The sequence below is a fragment of the Pseudopodoces humilis genome, chromosome 9 (genome assembly GCF_049639895.1).
Source record: "Pseudopodoces humilis isolate 2021_Gansu_Grassland_sample_001 chromosome 9, ASM4963989v1, whole genome shotgun sequence".
Classification (NCBI taxonomy): domain Eukaryota; kingdom Metazoa; phylum Chordata; class Aves; order Passeriformes; family Paridae; genus Pseudopodoces; species Pseudopodoces humilis.
This window is the reverse complement of record NC_142208.1, coordinates 28,482,192-28,496,150: the sequence shown is the minus strand read 5'-3', so window position 1 is coordinate 28,496,150 and position 13,959 is coordinate 28,482,192. Positions and strand designations below refer to the sequence as shown.

General features: G+C 49.2%; 1 protein-coding gene across 3 annotated transcripts in view; it reads left to right on the top strand.

Moving 5' to 3' along the window:
• The first annotated feature begins 1,905 nt into the window (after window positions 1–1,905).
• The window catches only part of AFAP1L2 (actin filament associated protein 1 like 2), a 63,431-nt gene continuing 51,377 nt past the window's right edge, over window positions 1,906–13,959 (top strand). For 2 of the 3 annotated variants that reach the window (XM_014250123.2, XM_014250122.2), the window contains exon 1: window positions 1,906–2,033. In XM_014250123.2, coding sequence (XP_014105598.1) covers window positions 2,018–2,033 — 16 coding nt within the window. In that variant the 5' untranslated portion in view covers window positions 1,906–2,017. The remainder of the gene's footprint in view (window positions 2,034–13,959) is intronic. The other variant, XM_088059631.1, reaches the window with a different exon arrangement.

Genomic DNA, 13,959 nt, shown 5'->3' with positions numbered 1-13,959 from the left:
AGTACTTTAGGTGCATGAGGAAGGGGGCAAACAGGAAGAACTTGTATTCCTCTGGCATTATTATTTGTCCCATTGTCACTTGTCCAACAATTGCCATGGGCCTAACCACCAGTCCTGGAATTCCAGAGCATCCTTATCATGGGAGGGGAAGGAAGGGACAAGCAGGGAATACGAAGGCTCTAGGTCCTCAAGACAGGAATCACAGGTATCTGATGTTTTGATCTTTCAAATCATCTTTAATTAGTTTGTGTAACTTCTATTATCCTTAATTAGCCTTGCTCAGTTCAGAATGCCTGCTCATCTGCTTCAAGATAGAGGCACACCTCAAAGGTTTGTAAGACCAAAGCTTACCCTGCTAGATTTTGAAAGCTATAGCCAAGAAGATGCTGGGAAGAGCTCTGAAAGAGCTATTCCTACATGGCAGGCATATTTATTTATTTTCCTCCAGTTATTGCAGACTGTTATCTGCTTGCTGGATTTGATGGTTCAGGCACTTGGCTTGCCTGTCTCTTTGTGCGGTGGGTATGCACTGGCAAGAGGTGAGAGATACTCCAGCATCAGCTTCCTTGAGTGGCAATAGCTCTTTATCCAACCTTGTTCTTGTATGGAGAGTTCACACAGGTCAGTTTCTGCTTCCACAGAGATCCTCTGAGAGGGGTCACCCCTGCCAAGCCTGGGAGGGTGGGGACAGGAGGGGCACACAGGGACCCACAAAGTGTCAGGACAGCGCTCTTCCATCCAGCCTGGCTGCTTGCTTTCCATGTGAGCCAAGAGAACCTGCTTATGGCTATTTTCAGAAAATGTAAGGAGGGCTATATGCTGGAGGCTTGGGGCTTTTTCTACACAAACAGCAGTGACATTGGCTACCTTGGACCATGGATGGTTTGTGGGCTGACAGGTCCAAAAACTGGGAAATACAGATTCTGTGAACCTTCTGTTGGCTTTATCTAACAGGTACCAAGGAGAGCAGTTCATTTTCTAGGTAATGGTTGCATATTTTTCCACAGGAACAGTGGAACTGCACACCCACTTAGCCTCACCTCTTGCTATGAAGGCCCTGTAATAGGCAGGTATGGCTCCTTTGTCCTCACAACAATGTTAATTTTGAAGAGAGTATTTCCCCTATAACCCTCGTAGACGTTGCTGTTTGTTACTTTCAGTCTTCTCATTATTGATATACACATTAAGTTCTTTCAGTGTCTCCAAAACTTTAGCCTGAGGACAGATTGTCACCTGTGCCTCATATTGAGGTCAGACTGGATGCCCACTTCTCCACGTTACTATTTGTGCACTTTGGAGACGACAGTTCTGGCTGCCATGGCAGAAATCAGGCAAAAATGTCACTGCAACCCAAGGAGAGGGACACACTCCTGTGAGATTGGCTCTGTCCAGGAGCCAGGTCCTGTGAGGAAGCCTTAATGAAATCACTGGAAAGAAGAGCGCAAATTCAGTGGCTCCGGGATACAGCCACCCCAGGGGTGGAAGCAGAGCCCAACTTTCCAGCCTGCCAGCCCAGAGCAGGGGGTGGGTCCGGCAGGCTCCAGCCTGGGCTCATGGCACCGGGACCACATATGGCTATGTCGGGATAACCAGGGCCTTTCTCCGAACGGGCCCAAAACTGCACTGCAGCCAGAGTTCACCATCCGAAACACGGGCCACCCCCGAGAATCCCCCGGAGCCGCCCCCTCATTCCAGCGCCCCCTGTCCTCCTCTCCCGCCCCCAGCCCGGCGCTTCGCCGAGGGGCCCGGCCCGCCGAGGGGCCCGGCCGCTGAGGGGCCGGGCCCGCGGGGAGGCCCCGCCGGACGCTCCCCGCTCCCCGAGCAGAGGCAGGTGCCGCTCGCAGCCCACAGCCCGATCCCGGCCGGCTCCGCGGCTCCGGGGCGGGGCGGGCAGGCGGGGCGGGCCGGCCGGGGCAGCCGGCGCTGCTGGAATTGGAGGCTGCGGAGCGGAGCCCAGCGTGGGCAGCGTCGTGTGCCGAACCCTCGGGAGTGCTGGGCTGCGGCCGCGCTCATCGCCATGGAGAAGTACAAAGGTGAGGGGAGAGGGGGTCACGCGTGTCCCTGTCCCGCGGCTGCCGCGCTCGGGGACCGCCGGAGACAGTGGTCCTTGGGGGGTGACAGAGCCGCTGACACGGGCCCCGGGGAGTGCTGTCCCCCGTGTGGGAGCGCGGCGGTGGATGCGGGGCCAGCTCCCGAGGCGATGTTTCCCGAGAGAGGGACCGGCATCGGCTGCGGGGAAGGGGGTCCCTGCGAGTGGGGGCCGAGCGCAGTGCCTGGGGCCGGGAGGGGCCGTCCCCCGGGGTCCCGCTCCGCGGACGGAGAGTGGGGACGGGAAATGGCTTCTGGGGAGCTGAGGTCCGCGAGTGGGGCCAGAGATCGGGGTCCCCGCAAGTGGGGCCGGAGTCAGCTCGGAGGATGAAGGGGAAGCGGTGCCCGCGAGTGGGGCCGGGTGAGGGGAGCGATGGGGAAGGTGCGGGGCAGCGAGGGCAGGTCCCACCCGGGGATGTCAATCCCTGCCTGCCTGCCCCTCTAGGAAGGGAAGGAGGGAGATGTGAGAAAATTTCACGTTTTACCCGGTCCGCAGATCAGGACCGTCTCTTGCCGTTTAAAAGCAGCGCCTTGTTGCGTTTTCTGCAGCCGCTCGGTTGTCTGACATTGCCCGCTCCGTCTTTCCTCCTAAAGTGCCCATCTTCGTGGACTTCCCACCCTCCCAGGCTGAACAGGCATCGAGTGTCCTGTTTTCTAAACGCAAATAGTTCTGGTGGTTAGGGAGGGTAGGTGAGCAGCTCCCGGCTTTCTCCCTGGCGGGTCTCACCCGGGCTGGCTGTCACCCACAGCCCATTTATTTCCCCTCAATCAATGGCTCTGGCGCTTCCTGTGTGATGCTGCTTGGTCACGAACCCAGACTGGCACATCACAGGTCCGTGCTGCTGCGGGGCACTATGTGGATACTTTTCAAACATGAGCTCTCCTTGCCAGCCGAGGGGGGAGGAGGTGGGATGAGGTGCCCGGGCACGGAGCACTCGGATGTGTGCGGGTGCTCTGTCATTTCTGCTCCTGCTGATGTGTAGAAACCTCCCCCGCAGGAGGGAACATGCAGCATGGAGTAAATCTGCGGTAAATTTTACCTGTTGAGAGGAAATGTGACTCTCCTTGTAATTGCTGTCCTCCTCATTGGACTCGGTCATTTAAATGGGGAACTTGGTACTAAAGAAATGTATTTCTTCCAGATCCTGTTTGTACTTATTACTGTCAGACCAGAAAGATTTGCTTAGACCTCAGTAGGTGCATTTGAGCTAATAGCTCACTTCCTAATCCTGCTTTTGTGGGGACTCCATATGTTGAGGTATCATACTGTGTGAAGTTAACTTTTGCCAGGACTGTGTGTTTTTTTCACTGTGCAGTACTTTAGCATTCTGACAGGCCTGGCACTGTGCTGCCTGTTGCATTTTGATCCTTTTCCTCCTTACAACTGGTGCTTTACAGGCCTGATAAGCACAATAATAACACACTGCAAAAGCGATCTTAAGGATTATATTACAAATCAAATATTGTGTAGTTGGTTTGGGTTTTGTTTTTTCTTTCCCATCCTGGCAGGGTCTGCACAATTCCATTCAGTTCCAGTAGCAAAGCAGTAGATTCATTAAGATTCAGCTATGTTTTGTATATTGTCTTTTTAAATATGCACACTGCTTCCTCAGAGCAGCGGGGATGTTCTGCACATGTGTGATGAATAAATAGCGAGCGCAACTGATCGCAGAGCCCTGCCAGTGCTTTTTTGTGTTGGTGCTGAGTGTGGGAGCGGGGGTGGTAATGAGGCACCGCCAGCCTGTGGGGCGGCCACAGATGATGGCACAGCTGGGTCAGTGTGTGGGAGGTGTGCCCAGTGTGGGGGGTGACTGGACTCATCTGGAGCTCTGGGGGAAAGGCTGGGCTGGAGGATAACATGTGGGACTTGGGAGCCTTAGGAGCAGGTTGAGAAGGCAGACAAGTGGCTTGTTATTAATAAGCATAGGGGATTTGTGCCTGTTCTGGTGGGGGTAACTTGTTGATGCCTTGCTATGGGAAGTCTTCATCCTTGCCACTAGTCAGGCAGAGTGCTTAGACAGGGAAGTCCTGGAATGTCAGAGGTGGATGGACTCAAAGAGGGCTGTTGAGCAATGAATTGGTGTTTTTGAAAACAAATTTAACTGCAAGATCTGTCCTACTACTTACAAAATTACGTTTGGAAGCATCAGCAGACAGCAGCATCTTTATTTTAAACACGGGCAGGGATGCGCAATAATCCCGACTCTAAGCTGGCATGTGCAAGTGTCACCTCCCAATGGCAGGTGAAGCAGCCACAGGAATCTGGTTGGGTGGAGTGTGCAGAGCCAGGTGGGGTGGGAGGCTGGGGCTGGTGGCTGGCAGGGTGGCACCCATGGAGTGGGAAGAACTCACGCTGTTGAACTTGTGTGGTAGGAAGTGAAGGAGAGATTGTGCAACTCTCCTGGGAATGGGTTTCCTTTCCCAGTCACTGCAAAGGAGGTTGCAAGGCCAGCTGCATAGGAGGACACTGCCTCTTGACTCCTCTTAGGCTATTGAAGCTCTGAAGGATAATCTTGATGTGCATGAGGTTTGTTTTTCTCTGCTAGGCTGCCCTAAACAATGTCTGCTGTTGGTGAAGATGCTGTTTAAAAAAGCACCTTCTCCCTATGATTGGGGTGTGTGTGTGTGTGAGGCATAAAGAGCAACAGACCCAGCAGCCCAAAGGGACTAGAGGGAGATCTGCAGAGAGCAGGGGTGACCAAGAGTGGTCACTGTACCCACAGCTGCATGGTGATGAGGACAGAGCTGCTGGTCTCTTGGCTCTTGCTCCTCCTCTATTTCCTGTGAGGGCTCTCTCCCCCTTCCCATGTGTTTTGCCTTTGAATATGGCAACTGTCCTGATTTGTGCTCCCTCTCCTAGGGGCATTATGGCTTCTTGCCTGCTCTTTACCACGCTTATCAGACATGGCTGGCTGCTGTGTGACCAGCCATCTGCAGGCCCTGGGAGGGGAAGAGGTGCTGGGTGCAGTTACTGGTGAGGGATGTGTTGGTGACGCCTTCATTTACACGCCATCTCTCTCAAGTCCTCTCAGACTGACACCCTTGTCACTGCAGTCATGGGTGATGCAGCCCTATGCTCATGGTCTAAAATGTCAAGTGGTGTAAGCCTGGAGAGTTTTGTAAGATTATCACTGCATTTTAAATGTGTTGGAGGTCTGTAATGGAAATTAGAGCAACTTCCAGCCCAGCTCTTCAAAGAGCAGTGTTTGGCATTTATGTTTTACTATCTCTGTTGAGCAAAGATTTAAGCTCACATTCCTTGTCAGAGGGTCCTTGGAAGTGTTTGCAGTGCTCTCCCCATGGAGATGAACACTGTTTGCCCATGCAGGAGAGGTTGTCTTCTTAACAGAAGCCAACAGGTTAGTGTTGATAAGGAGTAAAATGGTGACTTGGTGGAAAGAAGTGTTTGCTTGCGAAGTTAATGTGTTTTAACTGGGAGGGGAAAGGGGGTGGGTCTGTTTAGGACTAGGGCATGTGTTCTTTTCCGCATGATCTTGCACATACAAAGGGATGTGCTTGGGGTTAGACTGAAAAGTGGAGACGTGAGTGAAAGACATGAGCCCTGGCAACAATCTGAGGTGCTTTATAAATTGTTATTAATTAGAGTTGGAAATAGATTGATTCATATTAACAAGATCTGGGCTCTCTGCAGACATATGTGGTTTCTCCTCAGCTGATTGTCCACACAGCTGTTGTGTTTAACTCATTGTCTTGGTGTGGTAACTGGAGAAAGCAGGGCAACGTACTGCTCTGTGCCAAATCCAGCACAACTTTCAGCTGTTGGGCTGAGCCTTCTTTTAAATGCAGATGAAAATTAGTGTCATGCACAACCTCGTAACTTACGCAGTAACTCTCACTTACCCGAGAGGGCCCCTGGTTGGTATTGGAGAGGACTCTGTTGGGGAATAGGCAGCAGGAGTGCAGTTATTTACTCTGCAGGGCTTGAGGACATGAAGCCTTTTTTCTGCAACTGAAACCACAGCCTGTCTCAAACATCTGCCATGCCCACCCTTCCAAGCCATCCCACCTGTGCCAATATAGTAGTTCTGTATCTTCAAGCACAGCTGCATTTCTTGTTTTAGCAGGGCACATGAGGATGCTCTGAGTTGTATTATGTGCACACAAGGCTCTCCAGTGCTCTCCACAGCAGGACAGGCTCACTGCAGATGGGCTGTAGGGACGCTGGCTTCAGCCCCACTTCATGAGTAGTGATGGTCCTTGGGAGGTGTGTGTAACTGCCAGCTTTGGGGTGCTCCTTTTGCTACCCCCAGAACGATCACTGGGGCTGGCTCCATGTCTTGAGAGTAAGGGGCAGGATCCGTGCAGGGCAGGGGAGCAGTACCCCTGCAGCCCTGCTGCTCTGGGATCTGTGCCCCAGCTGTGTCACTACCGAAATTGCCAAGAGCCCTGCTCCTAAAGCCAGGAGAGAAGTTTTCTTCTTAAAAGAAGAAGAAAAAAAAGAGAGGCTAAAAGCTAGCTCACAAGCTCTGAGCCTTTGGGCATCTGCTTTTGGAATGCTCCAGACAGGTCAGGAGCCCTTCCTTTACCTTAGTGTGTAAGCAAGTCTCATTCCCCTTCCTCCCCACACCTTCACCTCTCCTCGAAGCTGGCTCTGTGTGCCCGGCTGGGGACTGGAGACACTGCCTGAATGAGTTTATTGTTCCTGGGTTCTCACTGATCGCTTTCATTGAACGCCCACAGCCAGGAGCACAGGGAGTGTCTATGCAAAAATGCTTGTACTGCCTTGTGCTGGAGCATGGCTGGCTCTTTCAACTCCCAGCAGCAAGGGTGGGCTGGGGGCAAACAGGGAACTGGGCAGCTCATGTCACCCAGGCTGTGCACCAAAGCAGCACAGGCTTTAAAATCTGAATTCTGGACACCTGCTCAGCTGCATACTTGTCTCTCAATGTTTCCATCTCAACATACAATACGTAGGAAGGATGTAGTGACTTGATTGAATCCCTTAAAATTTCATGGCAAATTCAGGACCTGAATCCCTAGGTCCTTCACCAGTGGCCAGTGCTGTCCTTGGAACCATCCTCCCTAGATCAAGGGAAATTAGGGATGCTGTTCTTTTGAGAAGTCTTTGTAAACTCTAATTTGCTGTGCCCTCTGGAAGGCAGGGAAGTGAATCTTCAGGCAATAGCAACCAGAGAGCCCAGAGCTGTAGGGGATGTCTTTGGGAACCAAAAATAAGAGGTGCACCTATCATCAAAGGGGATGCAGAGCATGTGCACCCAGGGCATAGGTGTTCTCTTTGAAGCTGTCTGGCTGAACCACAGATCCAGACCCAACAAATGTATTTGGATCCTACAGTCACACAGCCAGTTTGATGACCTTCATATTATTGTTTACTTCATCTTGGAAGTTGAGTCATTTGTACTTTTCTTTTGGGTCAACAGACAAGACAGACTGGTCCAGTCTGTGCTGCAGTTTGTCAGCTCAGCTCTGTGGGTCAGAGATGTCTGTTGGGGCTTTGTTCCAGAGAACTGCTGGTGCAGGTGTTCATACAGCCACTTTCTGGGCTGGAGCTGCTGGGTTGGTGGTGGATTGGAAGAAGTGTCAGTGAACTGGCAAATTCCTCTGCAGTAGCTGAGAGAGGGCATTTCCATTGTAAGAGCTATGCTGCCTTGTGAAGAAGAGGGGTTAAATTCAGGAACTTCTTGCTGTGTGCTGCACTGCATGGCTAAGAACCTTGTGTGAACTGGAGGAATGACTGCAGAAGTTCACAAACAGAAAATCTGTTCAGAAGTGTTCAGTAGGAAGCCACCAATCTCCTGGTACCTGACATTCTTATTCTTTTTAAAAAATAAAATTGCTAAATTTACTTGAATCCAGGGAGAAGAGCTTTAGGAGGGAAAAGCCTCCAAAGCAAACAGGAGTTGCTGAGGGTGGCCAGAGGAGCCGAGGCCCTGGCGAAGCCCAGCAGAGCGGTGCTGGCGCCGTGCCCGCCCGCGCCCAGTCTGCAGGGCCAAACCTTCACTCCAAACGTGGCTCCTCGCTCTGGGTTTGGGAACAGCCAGGGCTGCAGCCCCCCAGAGTGGTTTGGCTTGGGGCTGGGAGAGCAGCCCATGCTTGAGGAGCTGAGAGCAGGGCTGTTTGTGCTGCAGGGAGGGACTGTGTCCCCATCCGGAGGAGCTGTGGTGTGTCAGGGTGCTGTGGTGGGGAGGCCTGGGAAATGTGCTGGGTTGGTCTGAAGTTCAAAGGACAAGGGCCAGGATTTATTAAAATATATTTCCCCTCCGCCCCTGCACTGACCTATCGCTTTCTCCATGGGCAAAATTCCATAGAAAGCAAGCCTGAGGATGGTTTGGAGCATGGCAACGTTGTCTTTGGTTGTAAACAGCTCTGTCTGGAAGTAAATATCTCAGAATTATGGGATCAGACTGAAACTCCCACATAACATACAGACTTGGCCTCTTGCAATTTAATAAAAGTATTTCCCCTCCTTGGGTGGACTGTGCTCTGTGTTGCATAAAGATTTTCTCATGTATTTATTTTTTTTCTTTTTTACACTTAGGATCTGCTTAGGATAAAAATATAGTACAAAGCTTAGAAAAAGCCTGGGAAATAGGGATTCACAAGTCTTAGCTGGCAGTTTAGCCTGTGGGCTTCTTATTTCTGAGTGTAGGAATCTCCTCCAGAGATAATCAGGAGCAATAGCTACCCCCAGTACTGGTGTGATGCACATGGGTTTTTTACTTTGTGTTGTAGGAGACTGAATCTTTTAAAAAATATCTTTAGATTCCTGATCTTGCTAATAATTTATGAGGCTTTCCAGAGCTGGCACTGAGTTTGGGGCGTAGAGGTGGGCTGCTAAGAAGTTGGGATGCTTTTTGAAGAAGTTTGCATAACACTTTGGCATCAGCGCTTTGAAAGAGGTGGGTCTGAGCCAGGAGATTCTTACAGTTAGTGCTCAAGTTGAGGCTCGAGCCCTTCCCTCTTGGACTGAGTGAGATGGGGAGCAGGTCTTGGTCTGCTGCAAGGAGGGGATCTCTGTCCTGCAGTCCATGTTCTGAGGCAGCCAGCCCAGGCAGGTGGTGAGGGGAAGTGTGTATGCAGCTCCTGTGAGATAAGGTATCTGCAAAGAGATCTCTGATCTGAAGTCGCTCTGCAGATCTCATCATTGCTATTTGTCACTGCAAAGTATGACAACTATTAAGGCTGAGAAGAAAGAGCTGGCTCAGAGAACCTGAGTTGCACAAGGTTACATGATGTCACAAGTGGCTTTTGCTGAAAGTCCTCCACAAGTGTGTGTGAAATTTGGGGCTTTCTTCTGCTGAGGAATGCGACCAAGCCAGCTGCAGCCCCAGAGCCTTCCAGTAGCACTGTCAGTTTGTCATCTCTGGAAGGAGCTCATGTATTTGTTCAGACAGTCCCTGTGCCAAGCAGCTCTGACTTCTGATGGTCCTGCTGTGAATGAGCTGAAATCAGTAGAATGCAGAGAGACTTTTTGGTGCCTGCTGGTAACAGGTACGTGGTTGCAGCAGTTAGGGGGCCAACACTTGTGGTAGCAAAATATCACATGTCTGGAAGTTGGGGCTTACTTTAAAAGTGGAGATGTGGCCAGCCCAGACTTACGCAGTGGCTTGTGAGAGCTGGAGGCCGTCTGCTTCATCCATCCCATCACCAGCTTCGTCCAGGCTGCTTGGCTGGGGAGCACATCCTGTCTCCTTTGTATAAATCCAGCATCTTCAAGGATCTTTTGTGTTCTACTGCAGTCTCTAAAAATGTGCCACGTAGTCTTGAGTGGTGGGAACGTCTGCTCTTTTTATTGTCATGCTTTTCAGACTTCTCCATGGCTCTGGGGAATGCAGCATCAGGCAGAGAGCTGGGATTGTAGTGTACAGTTCCACATCTGCTAAAGGATTGCCTCATCTTGGTAGCTGCTGAAATGTGATGAAGAAGAGGAGAACACTCAGACTAATTGAGCTCAGTTAGCAAAGCAGCTGAGCTGTCTTAACCTTGCAGTGGTTACCTGGGCAGAGGGGTAGGATGTGCATTCATATCACCCAAACACAGCCAGGTTTTTGGTCCCTGTTGGGAGTTCAGTACACATGCGCAGGGATGCATCTCTCTTGCGAAGATATGAACTGTTTGTGAAGTTGGATAAACAAATTCCTAGTGGAGATGCCAGGAAAAGGCAGACAAGCCTGGCTGCTTCCAGGGGTCAGGAGCCCTCCTTCCCAAGCCTGAGGTCACAGACAGCTGGGGGCACACTGGGCAGGGTGGCTCTGGCTTCACCATCCACTGCTGCAGTGGTCTGGAATGTGCTGGGCAGCACGGTGGCTACGTGCTTTTTCTCCTGGACGTTTTTCAGTCCATGTGGGTTGTTTACCTCATCTGGGGCACGTTGTGCTTGGTGCCTGGGGCTCTAGGTGTAGCCAGTGCTGGGCCTGCAGGTGCTTTTGGAGTTCAGCAACCTCACCTGTCTGGTTGGAAGATGGTCACAAGTGCCCCAGAGCTGTGCAGTCAGCAGTGAAATGTGCATGTGACAGTTTTGGGTGGTTTTGGTTTTTTCCCACACAAGTATTTGTGCTCCACACTTACTTATGTCTTGTTCCTCTGAGCAGCGCTGTCAGAGCTAAATGTAGTTGTTGGTGAGCCTGTGTGGGGTCACAGTGACCTTAAAGCCCTAAAAGCTTTTAAAGTGACCTCTGGAATAAATGAGTCATGTCTGCAGAGCAGCTTCTTCACCCTTCACCCACCAGGTCATCCAGCAATACCTCCTTTGGCCAGGCTGTGAGAAAACTGTAGGAAGACATGAGGACTAAACTTCCCATGATGGTCCTAATCAAGGGTTACTGGATTCTGTCTATAACTTAAGTAATCATAACACTAATGAGTTAATAATATAATCAGTTTCTGCTAGCAATGGCCTGTCTTGTTTCAACAGAAGTCAGCTACCAAACTATTCAGTAAAGCAACACTTGTAAATCATTTACTCATGAGTTAAGCATGGTATTATTTTATATAAACACAGGTTTTCATTACTGCTTCAACTTTATTCCATTTTCTCTCTACTAATCGTGTTACAGGATACACACAGTGTCTCTTGCCTTCCTCTAATAATCAACTCTAGCTGATGATATTATCTAGTTGCCTACGTGCCACATCAGTTTAATTTGCTATAGCTAGAGCTTTGAAATTGTTCCGCTCATGAGATGATGCTTCTTGAAAACTAGGTTGTCTTCCAGATGTTGAAAGGAATTATTGACTTGTTTGGTGCTGGCTGTCCAAATGCAGTTCTGTACAGACCCTGTAACTGATTAAAGCGTGTCAGAAAATTATCAGTGCTCCAAGTGTGGTTTGGCTTATGTTTGAGTCTGTGTGAACTCCAAGGTCTAGGAAAATTCAACATTAAATCAATCACAAAATGTATTAATTATGCCAACATATACTCTTGATTTCTGGGATATGGAACTGTAATTCTGTCTCTGACTGTGATCCACAGCTCTGGAGACACTGTTGATGTGGTCTGTCATCTGAGCACTTGGATCGTGGTAGCTCATCACACTCTCAGCTCAAAGCTCTTGCTTTAATCACCTGTCTATTCCAAAATATTGAGGCTATTTGTATGGGTTTATATGGGTTGCTCTTGTCTATACTGAGCCAGTGTAAGCTGGCAATGTGTGAAGCCAGACCTGGCGAGGATGCTTTAAGCCTGTGCCTGTTGGCATTCTGCGCTACTTAACTTCAGTGAATGTAGTTTTCCTATCAGGTTATTCAAACAGATACTCTCTGATTGTAAAAGAGATCTATTTCTGGAAATTGAAGTGGGAGTTGGCAGAGTGGGGGGAAGTGAAATGGTAATCAAAATTCCCATACTTTATCCTAAAGGCTGAATTCCCACATCTGGCTGAGAAGAGAAACAAATGCTTTCTAGACCCAGGAGGCTCAGCATTCCCCAAAACGGAATGATTTATTTTTAATTCTGATAGTTCACTGGAGCTCTTAAACCAAAAGAGCAGTGACAGTTTTATTATACTGCTTAGAAATAAAGGCAGCAAGCTCTGGGCGATGCTGAGGTTGAAACACCTGGAGTGCTGAAGGAAGGGAGGGCAGGTTCATGCAGACATTTGACCCCTGCTGAATCCAGCCCAGCCAGAGGAAGGCCTGAATTGGAGGGGCAGCACCCAGAGGCAAGGTTTGACTCTGTCTGGAAATCTGTGTTAAACAGCACAGGATTTCACGTTCGTGTTTCTTTGGATTGGCTACGTCAGCCTTCCTGCAATTCTTTGGCCTAAATAATGGCATCCCCTAAGCTTATATGCTGGGTTGTTTTTTCATCTGCTCCTGCTACCATTTCAGCTATGGTCAGTCTTGTATTCTTGTGATGGTCAGTTACAGCTCCCACAGGAATGCCAAAGCCTTGGGGACTGACAGGAGCACAGCTGGGTGCTGAGAACAGTACTTGTGTGAGAGGGATTTAGGTTCATAAATTGGCTGTCCTATTAGTGCTGTGCAGGGGATGAAATGGACCATCCTTGTGGTTAACTTAGGCGGTTAGCTGTCCCTTTGAAACTGGCATTGCCCCGAAACCAGAATAAGATCTGTGGGCTGTTGGGTACCACTTCCAGGTCACACCTTTGGCTGCTCGGTGTCTTCATTAAAAAAATGTGTAGGTCTGGGTAATGCTCCAATGTTTTCTTTAAGGTATTCTTCTAACATTTAACCCTGATCACACAATTTCACTCTGACATTCTGATTAGCTGCAAAATCTTTGCAGTTTGCTTTTGTTCCCATGCTGGATGGAGGTTTTTGTTGGAAATGCTCTTTTTCCAGCATATGTTCTTGTTTGTCCTGATAAACATGCATGTCTGTTGGCCCACGTTTAGATGAGGTGGGAAGGGCCAGATTAATTCCTGGTGTCTTTCCAGCATAGTCAATGGGCTGACCACAAAGATCAGACTGAGTCTAAGATTTACCCTGGATTGACTGCAAGTTTTACCAGTTTTTACTGATACATTACTTAACTGTATTTCTGGTGCAATTGATAAAGATGCCTTTGAATTTAATATAATTAAAGCTGATTTGTTATAGAGAGGGATGTAGAGCTGACAGCTCCTTAGCCAAGCAGACATGCTCAGAATTTCAGGTGCTAATAGCGCTGACGTGGCTGATCCTTGCTCCAGACCAGGGTCTGGACTGTGTTAGTTATTTGGACCATGAAAGATGAGGAGATTCTACCACCCTGGAGACATGCTTTATGAAAATGCAGCCAAATCATCTGTAGACACTTCAGCAAGTGACATCTTCACCTTCTCTGATCCTCTAGGCTGAAGCCTTTCCAGCTTCTGATGAAATGGTGCTCCTGGGAATTCTTGCTTATCCCAGATTCTAGGATGGAATTTCGAATTTTCTTTCACCCATTGATTGTACAGTTGCCTTTCCTCATTCACGCAGTTGCTTTTTGTTGGTTATTCACAAATGTGCAGGCCTGCTCTGCCATCATACTGGCAGAAGGAAGGAAAATGCTCTGTTTTGAATATGGAAAGGGAGTTGCTGCTTAGCACAGACAGAACTGGCTTCTAGATGAAAGAGTCAAATACCAAACTGTTTTGTTTCAGTTTGAGAAGGACAGGCTTTGATCTAGAGGAGATGACTCAGTCAGTAGCAGGGAACAATTCTTTATAGTGCATTTAGGAATAAAACCTGAAGATTTAGTCTATGATGGCTTTGACACATCAGTCATAGCATATATTATGTGAAAATGAAAACCATAAACATCTGAAATGAAGTGTGGAGACTTTTCTGAAGAGAAAAAACATTTCTGATACTGGTTGCCAAGAGTTTTCCTGGGGGTGTGGTAAGATCATTCCTATTCCTAGATAGGAATAATGAGTAGTGTGGACAAAGCAGGAAGGGGAA